The sequence below is a fragment of the Epinephelus moara genome, chromosome 21 (assembly GCF_006386435.1).
Source record: "Epinephelus moara isolate mb chromosome 21, YSFRI_EMoa_1.0, whole genome shotgun sequence".
Classification (NCBI taxonomy): Eukaryota; Metazoa; Chordata; class Actinopteri; order Perciformes; family Serranidae; genus Epinephelus; species Epinephelus moara.
This window is the reverse complement of record NC_065526.1, coordinates 33,406,282-33,418,488: the sequence shown is the minus strand read 5'-3', so window position 1 is coordinate 33,418,488 and position 12,207 is coordinate 33,406,282. Positions and strand designations below refer to the sequence as shown.

Here is a 12,207-nt window from a genome sequence, read left to right as displayed (position 1 = left end):
GTTTGATTTCTTTCTCTGAAACCTAGTGTGATCTTCTCTTCTAGGATAACGGCTCCAGAGGAGACAACTTTTCACTTGCTTCACTTATCTCTGATGAGGGAGTACATAGACTATGAGTTCTCGGCGCTCAGGGTGAGAGAGAGTCACACACACACACACACACACACACACTTACACTATTAGTATAATTATAAAACTATACATGATTTTCATGTCAGGGAAGGTTTTACTTGAAGATTTTTTGTCTTTAAAGGGACGGTTCACCCAAAGTGAACAAAGAGACGTCTGCCCTCTCTTCAGTATTATAGAACTAGATGGCACTCAGCTTATGGTGCTCGAAGCACTAAAAAATACATTCGAAAAACTCAACAGCAATGTCTCTTTCCAGAAATCATGACCCAGTTACTCAAGATAATCCACAGACCTTGTTATAAGCAGTGTCGTGTAGGAAATGTTTTCTTTCTAATAATCTACACCCACCAGCTGAATGACTGTGCAGAAGGATTAGTGCATCTATTCACGGATAAGAGGCTCCTGCTCGTGACAGCTCATAAACACTAATTGCAGCTGAGCTGTAATGTTAGCCAGCTCAGTGGTGCTAGGTGAGCTAGCAGTGGATGCACGCATTCTTCTGCGCATTCTTGATCCGGTTGGCGGGTGTAGTCGGTAGAAAGAAAGTCGTTTCTGACATGATTTCTAGAAAGAGACATTGCTGTATTTTTTTGACTTTTTGAGCACCACGAGCTGAGTGCCATCTAGTTCCATTATATAGTAGAGAAGGCAGACATCTCTACGGACAGTAGCCCCAACACTCAGCAACTCACCAAAACAATCTAGATTCATAAATAGCACTGCAGGTTAGAGGAAAAATATGTATTTTTGATTTTGGGGTTAAGGGTCCCCTTAATATATGCCACTTTGCCGTATGGCATTTGCTCTGTATTCTGAATATGTCTGTGGGTGTTTTTACAGAGTCATCTCGGTTCTGCTTATGACTTGGAGCGAATAATAGACGACTGGATTCTAATGGGGTTTCTAGTGGGAAACGATTTCATCCCTCACCTCCCTCATCTTCACATCAGTCATGATGCTCTGCCGCTGCTGTACAAGACCTACATCAGTGCTCTGCCCAGCATGGGGGGTGAGAGACACATGCACAAATAAATATTGTACCATCACACTCATTTTAAATGAGATTTCAAATGTTGCGTGCAAATACCAAGCAAGAGTGATTAGTCTGTTTAAGGTATTGTTTGTGCCGGTCAGATAGTTTATACATGTCAGCTGTGTGTCCTGCCTCTATGATGTATATCACACACATAAAAACAACAAACTGAATCCTGTTTCCTGACTCAGGTTATCTGAATGAGAATGGCCATCTAAACCTCAGAAACTTTGAGAAATACTTGGAGAAGCTTGCTGAGGTGAGACAAAATCACACCACTGTCTATATGATACATACAAGATCAATACAGTTTACACTTATTCATATCATACCCCTATTCTGTATATAATGTGTACTGTTAGCACAGCTTGTATTCAGACTTTCTGCACTACTTTTTATTCTTACCTGCACTGCTTACTGTGTTCTACTCATTGAAATAGAATCTCATTCTATTTCTATGATTCTGCTGTATATATCTGAGAGCAGTGGTTCCCAACAGGTCCATCCACAGGGCCCACATCTCTCCTTAGTTAATAGTTCAAGGTCCACACAATTTAATATACTCAGTGTCATGCTTATTTATGTCATGCGCCATAAATAAAGGTTAAAATATGTGACACTGTTCCTTCCTTTCCGACATTCCTCCAGTTTGACCGGGAACATTTCAGCGAGGTGTTTGTGGACTTGAAGTGGTTTGAGAGTAAAGTTGGTAACAAGTATCTGAACGAGGCGGCCGGATTGGCAGCAGAAAAGGAAGCCGCCAGCAAAGACACCAACGAGAATGAGGTCTGTTCTTATGTCAGAATATTTATACACACCCAGGGATGCAGTGACAGAAATTAAGCCCAATATTCATTCAATTTTATTTACAGTTTCAGTCATGTATCCCTGTAAATAATAACTCCTATAATTTTGTTATATGGGTGTGTGTGTAGGATTCTGCCCTCTCAGAAAGAGTGATTGGAGAAGGAAAAGGAGCAGTAGGAGACGATGAGGAAGAGGACGACGATATGTTTGAAACTGAGTTCAGACAGTACAAGCGCACCTACTATATGACCAAGATGGGCGTGGATGTGGTGTCTGAGTGAGTGTACACACACACACATACATTGCAAAGAAATAAAAACACTTACAACAGGAGGCAGAGCTCCCCCATATGAAAACATTCTATTTAGGGCTCACAGATTATGGAAATGTGTCTTTAAGCATTATGTACCACTTTAAAGTCAGATGACCCTAAAATATGTTTTTATTCTCATTTGCAGTGACTTTCTAGCCAAGCAGGCCAAGTGTTACGTGGAAGGTATTCAGTGGATTCTCCACTACTATTACCACGGGGTTCAGTCCTGGAGCTGGTGAGAACAACTTCTTCATATGTCACTTATCCTCTGCTCTTCCTTTCCTCTCGTTCCAGCAGTCTCAGGCAGTCAGATGATTTATTAAATCCTCTTGTAAAGTGAGGGAGTATCAGATAATAGTTATACTTTCATATATTTCTGCACAGCAAGCCCAGTTTCAAAAGAACAATGTAAGGATGCACTGATTTATGAACCAGACAGTGGTATTGGCCATTATTCGGCGTGTTGTCTGCCATCAGCCATAGAGTGGCCCAGGGATGATGTTTTCCTGCAGGCTGAAGTAGAAGTTAGCATTGTACTGGCTCCCTCCTCAGCGTATGGGATTTTTCCGTTAGACTTTGGATTATTGCACAAAATAAGCTCTTTGGCAAACAAATGTTTATGATGCTTACATGTTTTGTTCAGCAACATAATCTTCATAAATGAACACACACCACTGATTACGGAAGCCCGGAGAGTAGAACCACCCCTAGACCATCCCTACCATCCCTAGAACTGTGCCTTTGAGCCGAAAACAAATCAGAAAAAGATAGACTGTTATGAGTCACTGAATCATATAGTTATGAGAAATCATTTAAAAAATATTCATTTTAAGTCAAGGACATTAATATGAGCATTTTCCCCCTTTATTGCGTTCCCTGTATCTGCTATCTTCAGTTTGTTCTTTTCTTAGATCAGCACTTTAAATAATGTGTGTATGTCACTCTAGGTACTACCCCTACCACTACGCGCCCTTCCTGTCTGACATCAAGAACATAGCAGGGTTAAAGTTGACCTTTGACCTTGGGAAACCCTTCATGCCCTTCCAGCAGCTGTTGGCAGTCCTGCCTGCTGCCAGCATGGAGCTGCTGCCTCAGAGTTACAGGGTAACACACTCCCACACGCACATATGTACAGTATATGCACTTACTAGGTCCAGTTATCACAGATAAGTCTTCATGTGGAACATGATTTTAAAAGCAGCAAATTTTAGGGGGTATGCAAGATCCAAACATGAAAATGATAATATATATTTTTTTGACGTTTCAGCACCTGATGAACAGTGAAAGCTCGCCCATCATCACATACTACCCTGTCGACTTTAAAACAGACCTCAATGGCAAGCAGCAGGAATGGGAGGCTGTGGTTCTCATTCCCTTCATAGATGAGGTATATACACGCACACACGCACACAAGAAAAATCATGCCACAGTTAGGTTAAAAAAGGCAGTCTCATTGACAGTTTAACTATATGTGTGTGTGTGTTGTGTGTTTATGGAACAGAGGTGCTTACTAGCAGCTATGGAGCCCTGCAATCAGAAGCTGACTAAAGAAGAGAAGGCCAGGAATCGTCACACAGAGTGTGCAGTCTATGCATATGACCCTGAAGCAGACTTTACATACAGCTCCACCCTGCCTCAGCTGTTCCCCGACATCATCCACTGCCATGTCAGGTAGGTACACACACATCCCCACCAGCCCTGACACTGATTTAACATGAACTTAAATAGTCTTTGTCAAATGATCTTTAATATACCCACCCAGTAGGATACACAAGATCACGAGGAGAAAGTAATATTTTATATATTGACCGTCCATTTTTGCTTGTGAGGTACGCTGCTTCTTGGCATTGTAAACAATAAATAAAATTTGGTACAAACATTCTGCAGTTATACTGCTGTGATCGGATGGTTTCACAGTACCACATCTATCAGTGAACGGGGGGACAACAAAAGAAAATGGCCTGAAATCATATGAGGCCATTTTTAATGACTTTATAACGCCTCTTGCTTCAGCTGAGAAATGTGCTCGAGCAGCAAGTTCACTACATTCCGCAAGCTCTCTTAGCTTTTGGTCTAATAAATACACAAAATAAACTCACGAATGTCAAGAAAGGAAATATTGTACACCTGTTTTCCTCACTGAACACCAAATAAACAACTGTACACCTTCTGAATTCAAGTCTCTCTTTCAACAAAGTAAGACTAGCTTAATTGCTTTAATTAATAGTAAAAACATTCAAACTCAACAGAAACAAGCTCACCATAATGGTCTCAGTCTTTCTACTGTTCCAACAGTCACCAGCTCTAGTTTTGGAAATAAATCCTGAATCTAACAAGTTAGACGTGAAAATATGCTAACTGTACAAGCCGTTTTCCCTCTGCCTCTCAGCTGCTCACTGAGCAGTGGCTCTCACTCGTTCTTTGGTGGCAGCTTATTAAAGGTCCAGTGAATAAGATTTAGGTGCATCTATTTGCAGAAATGGTATATAATCTTATGTTTTTATTATTGTATAATTACTTGCCTTGTTGTTTCTACAGTAGCCTTGAATGGACAAATCAAATACTGGCTCTAGATAAGGCCATTTGTGCTATTCATGCACGCAATCTGCAACCTTACTGCTAGATGCCACTAAATCCTACACACTGGACCTTTCAGTTCAGTCAAAAATAAGATGGCAAACATTCCCCCCAAAAAGCAACCAACAACAACAAAACAGAGATGTACTTAGCCAGTCGCCAATATGTTGGTCCAAATGTCTAGTCCTGAAGGTTTGTAAACTATTTTAATTGTCCCCCACTTTGGTTTTAAACCATGATTTTGCACCTTCTTGTTGTACTGCACTGTTACATGCACAGTTCTGCTGTGAGGAGCTGCTGGCTGTGTGCCAGCCAGTTGACATACAAAAGCACGTGTCGACAGTATTTTCGTACTGCACTCTCACAGCCGGAGGGGGTAGACAAAGGTCAGCACCACAGAGATGCAATTTCTTAATAGTTGTCACTGCAGGCCACAGTGCTTACAGAGCAGCTCCTCACAGCACCAAAAACATCAACCCAAATTTCCAAATAGGTGTTTTTTGGATAGACTATTCACATATTGGGAAAGTAGATGCTTCCTTCCTTGCATGAAATAAAATAAACTCAATAACATTTGTTTAAGCCTAATATCAGCTATTTGGCAAGTAAAGTCTAACAAAGCAGAGTTTCTTCTGCTCTAAAGCCAAAGTAAAATTGCAAAATTACGCAATACGTAAGTGTCCTAGTTCAAGCAAAGAATAAGGTCAATATATTTTATATAATACAGTGCATTTGTGCAGATATACAGTTTTATGAAAAAGAATGGCTGGATGGACCTGTTTTTACCTTGACCTGGAATGTGTGCGTGCTTTAACACACAAGCACAACCAAAGAGAACCAATAGAGCCAGTAAACCCACTTAGTGTACATGTTGACTGTTGTCATGTTGATTTCACTGCACATGTTCGCTATAAGTCTGCTGTATTGTGTTTGTTTGTTTGTTTGTTTCAGGAAAGCAGACATCCCTATGGACGCCTGGCATGTACCATTGGACCACGTCAGCAGGCGTGCCGACCGCTCAGCTCTGTACTTCTGTGGCTTTCCCACACTGCAACACATCAAACACAAGGTTTGTGCTTTCACATACAGACATGATGTTGATGTTAAAAACTCTAAACCACAGCACAGGGTCTGATGAAGTTCATTAGTAATAGCTCATGTTTATTTATCATGTGGACTTCTTGCAGGTAGAATACTTAAAATCTTTTTCTTTGTCTCTTTCACCCCTCTGTCTTTTCTGCTTCTCTCTCCTGTTTATGGGCTCACTCATTTTTTAGTTCTTCAAGAAGAAGAGTGGGGTGGTCGTGTTCCAGCAGAGCAGCAGGGGGGAGAACATGATGCTGGAGATCCTCCCCAGCCCAGACGGAGAAGCGGTGAGCTTTCGTGTGATTTTTTACTGATCTTACTTTGAAAGAAAAAAATGCCAAAAAGCAGACTTGATTAAAGAGTTTCTATTTTTTCTAAATGAGATGTCTAAAAATGACAAATTAACAGAATAAAAGGTTTTTTGTTTAATGATTAATAATGGCATGAAGTTGTTGCGTCATTTTTGCTGCAGTGCTAATTCTTACTCAGCGTCTCCATCTGACACTGCAGTAATGCAAGGCTAGATGGGGCTCTTGAAAAGTCACAGGGTCCCTATAAAAGATTAATTTTACTAGTTCTCATATCGACCTACTTATGTCTGCAATTTTATGCTGCAAATAGTTTTATGTACTTTGTGATCTTTTCACATTTAGGTTATTGTGTAATAATAAAGTATTCTGAATCTGAATCTGAATCTGAATGTCTTGGTCATAAGCAACATCTACAAAAACCAAGCCTCTTATTATGATATACAATCGACGAATTAAAGTTTTAGCCTTTATTTTAAGGGAAAATTTGGTGTTTTTCAACCTGTTGCCCTTTTTCCATGTTTTCAAGTGACTAATTGGAACAACTATTTTTGAAATTGGTCCAGTATTGAGCAAGACAAAATAAGCTGCCATGTAATCCCTGCAGACAATTGAGCACTGTCAATGTATATCCACTAAAAGTGCTTATTTTTACCACTGACAGGCTCCACCAGCATTATCCTATCCCGACAGAGATAAGTCTGTCTGTTTAAGAGTAAAATCCTTTTTATTCATCCAGAAACAGCCATTCATTAAAGACACAAAACATTGGAAAATTGGTCCAGATTCAAAAATACCAAAGTTACCCTTTAAGAAGGTAAATATGATACATTTTGAGTATCTCATCAATTTATTAATCTTAAACTCATCTATAAATGCCTCTAATATAATCAGGCACACAGGGACCTTGTGGTTCCACTCAGAGTTGCAGGTTTAGGAACTGGATGGTGCCCTTACGTAAATCTTCATTTGGACAAACCGCTTTTTCTGTTGGGAGGAGGAACATGTGGAATTCTTTACCTGCAGAACTTAAACTGGATCCTGACTGATATCGTTTTAAACTCAAACAGGAACAGGTTTTTCAGAGAGATCAGTCATGTAGTCATGAATAATCTGGTGCTTCTCATTTCATGGTGCCTTAATGTATCATAGTGTGTGTCTGTATTTTCTTGTTGAGTCATGAGGTTTTCTTCTTAATGTATGTATGTATTGTTCAGCTTGTGTTTTGTCTATTGTGTATTTGTTGTTGAGTTTTATGTATTTTAAAAGTCCGTCTAGAGGCAGGCATTACAAAGTAGCTTAGGCTATAAATGCTGTGGTGTGTGGCACTGGTTTATGCTACGCACTTTCACCCTATACAGAAAAACATTGAAATTAAATAAAAGATAAACACATGGACAGGACTTGGGCTCCTCAGCAACACGATTTAGATTCTGAGAAGTTATTTAAACACCCGTAAATAATGTGAAGTACTTTTCACTAGTTGTTGAAATTTGAGTCTGAGGAAACTTGCTTTGAATTTTTCAATTTCTGTTTTGAAATTTCCCTGTGCCTCTTAAGATATGTGATGATGCTGCTGCTCAAGTACTGGGGAAATCAGTGTTCGTCAACTGGCCACATCTAGAGGAAGCTCGCATCATCGCTGTGTCAGATGGAGACGTAAGGTAGGAATTCGTACCAGGCCAGTGTGCTGAACGTGTCTTGTTTTTGATTTTGACAGTTTTCTCAATCTGGATCAGTTCTATCCATGTATTATTTATCAGTGTACGAACTTATTGCCCCATCTTTCATAAGAATCTTGTTAATATTATAGAAAGCATTTCATCAGTCAATAACTTGCATGGAAGGATTAGATACACCCATATGATAACAGTGGATACTGAAATAGTGATCCTTTTCAACACCACCACTGGGGGGCGCCAAATTCTATACAAAGTGGCTTTAAAATATGAGCTGCTGAAACTTCGCCTGCAGTCACCAAATGTAGCATGCATGTATTTTTGCCACAGAGTTTGTCTTTGTATCAGTAAGTCAGCTATGACAAGAAAAATTTTCCCGCTGTTTTTCAGGTTTTCTTTAGATGAACCACCCGGTGTCCAGAGAGTGTATGACCGGCCCTCCACTCCTCCTCCCACTAAAGTCACCTGCCTATCTGACAAGGAGCAGAAGGACTGGGTGAAGGATGTCCAAGGACTCACAGAACAGTATGGCACAGTTTGAAACATTTTCACAGCAATATTATTAAGAGACCCTTAATACAGCTGTGTTTCCATAAAGTATTTTTTATTGACATTTTGAAGTATCACATTAGAAAATTTGATAAAACTGCCTCAGTTGCACAAAAAAGTTTTAACGCTAGGTTGAGGTGGTTTTTGCCTGTGTCGAAAACTAGTTGATGTGCAAAATGGGATATGAAAACACCTTTGCCAAATAAGCTGTGCTGTAGCAAAGTTAGCTCAGGTGACTGAGCACCTGTTTCCACTGTCAGGGTCTTCCCACATATTCCTAATTTGCCTTAGTCTCCAGACAACGTGAAACATGGCCAATACTACCTGACATGAATGGTCGATGTAACCTCTTTATTTTGTGGCTTGCAGCCTCTACTTCTTCTACTCTGAATACTGGCAGGTTACAGCCATGTGTAAAGTAGTCTGACAGAAATGCTTTGTTGAGCCTAGTTTATCTGCTCCAAGCCATTCGATTTAAATGCCTAATTAGCTTTTCATTTTTGTGACATTTCTAAAAATTGCTTAAAATTCGTTTTACAATTGAATGGAAACACGACTGTTGTAAAACTGCTCACCAGAAGGTTTTAAGTTCCTTGGCATTAAACCCAACAACAACATAATTGGTAGGTTGGGTTCAAAATATAAAGACCTTTTCTTTCCTGAGATTCTGATAAAGTGTGACCTCTCCTCTCGTTCTGCCTGTGTTTATGACTCCTTTTTTAAAGTGATTTTTCTCTTGCAGTTTCTTGAAGAGGAAAGGCATCATGGTGAATGAGACATCAGTGGTTTTGTACGGCCAGTTGCTGACTGGAAGGAAATACGTCCCCAAAGCCAATGGGGTGGTGGAACTTGAGAAACAGTGGGCCAAGCAGGTCCTCCCTTTTGCTTACCAGACGGTGGTTAAGGTACATGCACACACATACAAGAAGGGAAGTACACAGATAAAAGTTATGGAAACAAAATTCACTTTTTTCGACAAGGCTAGGCGAGGTTAAAGCTGCAGCTACACCAGTCGCCACCGCCCACTTGTTGTTGTCGTTGTTGTTATTCCATGCCATTCTTCTTCTTTCCTTCCTTCCTTCCGCTTTCCTCTGGTTATCTTTATAATAAGTTTAAAATGACTGACTCGTAATTCTGGTACCAACTAGCGAGGGTAGCAACGTTTAATCCTCTAGTTGACTTATCTGGCATAACCCCAACACTCATATTGTGGTTACCATTGAAATCGGGACAGGGTTGACCTTTGGAGTTCTGTCAACATGGTTAGCTTCTAGCTGCCAACTCAGGCACCTCCATGTTGAGAGCCGTGTACAGACAACCTGTGAATCATAGATATGCTCTAAATATTGTACAGACCTCCTTTAATATTGGTCAGAAAAAGAACTGTAACATCACTGATACAGATACACATTCATAAACATGAACATCTTGTTATCTGATAATTCAGAAGACTGTTATCCTTCATCCTCTCAGGACATCAAGGCCTTCTACTCGTCTCTGAACTGCTTCAAGAGCTTAGACGAGCTCTTTCCTCCAGCAACCACTGTCTTCATGGTGGGGAACCCTTACTATGGAGCCATGGGCGAGGTATGTTATCACTTTTCTGCTTCAGTCAGAAGACGCATCACTGTAATAATGATAATAATAATAATGGACATTCAAACACAGGAACCTACAAGCTTTCTTTCTCAAAATACAAAAACAAAAATAAAACAGAATTCTAGACAAAAGTCCTAGTTCTTTTACATCTAAAGGCCTTAAGTAAGTAGCATCAATAAACAAGGAGCTTGGAGGTACTCTCTCCTGTAATGACATGATTGCAACAAGATATTTTAAAAGCTCCCCTAATCATAATGTTTTTAATCCAACAAGATTTCACAAGTGTTTTTTTTGTTATCGTGTATCATATTTAAAAAGCAACACGTCACTTGTTGGCTTATGGAAATGTCTCCCAGTGAATCACCAAATCTTTTATTACTTAAATAACAGGTACAAGACTCCAGTGATGTCATAAAAGACGGCAGGGTACGAGTGGTCTTCAATGTACCGCACGAACCACAGCTGGAGCCCTTAATCCAGAATCAACATGTAAGAAACAAACACACACACACACACACACACACACACACACACACACACACACACACAGTAATAGTGTTGATTTTGGGAAAAAGTCCCATGCTCACCTGTTTGTGCCTGCCCTGTATGCCTGGATGTGTGTGTATTGTAGAAGTACTGTGTGAAGTACTGTCCCGGATACGTCCTGGCATCCCGTCTGGGCATCACCAGCTACCTCGTCTCCCGCTTCTCAGGAAGCATCTTCATTGGCAGAGGCTCCAAGAAGAAGTAAGTGTTCAGTCACCTTTCAGAAACTGGTTATAGCTAAGATGGACAGTGTTTATTCACTTACTATTCTGACATTTACAGCTTGTTTTTTAAACTATGTAAATTGTTAAGAATTTGCCTGTGTAAATCTGCTGTGAATTAAATCTGACACATTGAGATGGCTACCTTCACTCCCCCAGATAGAAACCTTGTATGTTTAAGAGCTGCATTTTTAAAAACCTATTAGTTATTTTTGTAATGACTATTCTGCATTTTGCAGTGTGTTAAGGTTTTGTTTGCTCCACCGGTCAGAAGTCACTTTTCCCAGCTGTCTATTTCTCTGCACCAATGTTTTCTTCTTCACTGTTCGCAGTCCCTGTGGGGAGCAAAAAGCTAACGTGGGCCTGAACCTGAAGTTCAACAAGAAGAATGAGGAGGTTCCTGGATACACCAAGAGAACTGAGAAGGAGTGGCTCTACTCTGCTGCTGTGGAGGAACTGCTGGCCGAATACCTGGACAGGTAAAAGAAAAAGAAAAGAAAAAAGGGTGTGAGATCACTTAATGCTGCCGTTAAGAAAGTTAGTAATTCTTTAGTTGTTTTAGTTTAGTAGCAGCACTGATGCCACATTAACACTGCATGCTGTATCATGGCTCTACTAAACCGGACTTTGTTGGTTTTCCATTAGAAAAGTACATGGTACTTTTTTTGGTACTATTTTGGTCGAGGTTCCAAGCAAGCTGATTTGATACTAGGAGGTGGAGTTAAAACACTGCAGACCACTGATAAGTCAGAGAGAATAGTCATTTGCGTGGGACATTTGGCACAAACCAGCCATTTTTAAATAACCAAGCTACCGTCAATAGTGTCCACAATTTTTTATTCACTTGACTCAATTTTTCAAAAAAATGGCAGCCTGCAGATCTACACTGTACAACTGACAAAGTGCAAATGTTCCTCTGGTTGCTGATAAAGGAATTCAGTGAGTGTCGCATTTAAGATGATGTCATGGCAGTTTCACGCAGCGTTGCTATGGTGATCAGCTGAGAATCCTGCCTACGCTGAGGGTATACTATTTGCAGTGGATAATTAAACAGAGAAAGGGACCTTATACCAAAAGTGTTGACTCACGCAGTGGAAATAAGGCATGAAAGTCTGTTTGCACTGAAATCTGATGACTGATGATAACTTTGTACAGTCAAAAATAATGTGTGAAAAAGCTTAGTCACTCATACTGTGAAAAGATGCACTAGTTCAACATTTTAATATGATGATTTTTTTTAATTCTTGTCTAGATTCTCTGAGGTATTCAACACAGTGTCCAGAAACAGTCACGATGATGTTTTCTATGAAGATGACATCTGGCCCGATGTGGACCAGAATGGGTAAAACACACACAC

The 12,207-nt window shown here is 40.1% G+C and overlaps 1 protein-coding gene across 1 annotated transcript in view; it reads left to right on the top strand.

Moving 5' to 3' along the window:
• The window catches only part of xrn1 (5'-3' exoribonuclease 1), a 28,318-nt gene that overhangs the window by 3,409 nt on the left and 12,702 nt on the right, over nucleotides 1–12,207 (top strand). Inside the window, exons 7-25 of the mRNA XM_050074521.1 lie at nucleotides 45–132; nucleotides 973–1,141; nucleotides 1,357–1,424; nucleotides 1,814–1,951; nucleotides 2,101–2,249; nucleotides 2,431–2,520; nucleotides 3,233–3,389; nucleotides 3,553–3,672; nucleotides 3,787–3,956; nucleotides 5,814–5,931; nucleotides 6,140–6,235; nucleotides 7,817–7,920; nucleotides 8,326–8,460; nucleotides 9,227–9,389; nucleotides 9,958–10,071; nucleotides 10,474–10,572; nucleotides 10,715–10,830; nucleotides 11,183–11,329; nucleotides 12,103–12,192. Coding sequence (XP_049930478.1) covers nucleotides 45–132; nucleotides 973–1,141; nucleotides 1,357–1,424; nucleotides 1,814–1,951; nucleotides 2,101–2,249; nucleotides 2,431–2,520; nucleotides 3,233–3,389; nucleotides 3,553–3,672; nucleotides 3,787–3,956; nucleotides 5,814–5,931; nucleotides 6,140–6,235; nucleotides 7,817–7,920; nucleotides 8,326–8,460; nucleotides 9,227–9,389; nucleotides 9,958–10,071; nucleotides 10,474–10,572; nucleotides 10,715–10,830; nucleotides 11,183–11,329; nucleotides 12,103–12,192 — 2,331 coding nt within the window. The remainder of the gene's footprint in view (nucleotides 1–44; nucleotides 133–972; nucleotides 1,142–1,356; nucleotides 1,425–1,813; nucleotides 1,952–2,100; nucleotides 2,250–2,430; nucleotides 2,521–3,232; nucleotides 3,390–3,552; nucleotides 3,673–3,786; nucleotides 3,957–5,813; nucleotides 5,932–6,139; nucleotides 6,236–7,816; nucleotides 7,921–8,325; nucleotides 8,461–9,226; nucleotides 9,390–9,957; nucleotides 10,072–10,473; nucleotides 10,573–10,714; nucleotides 10,831–11,182; nucleotides 11,330–12,102; nucleotides 12,193–12,207) is intronic.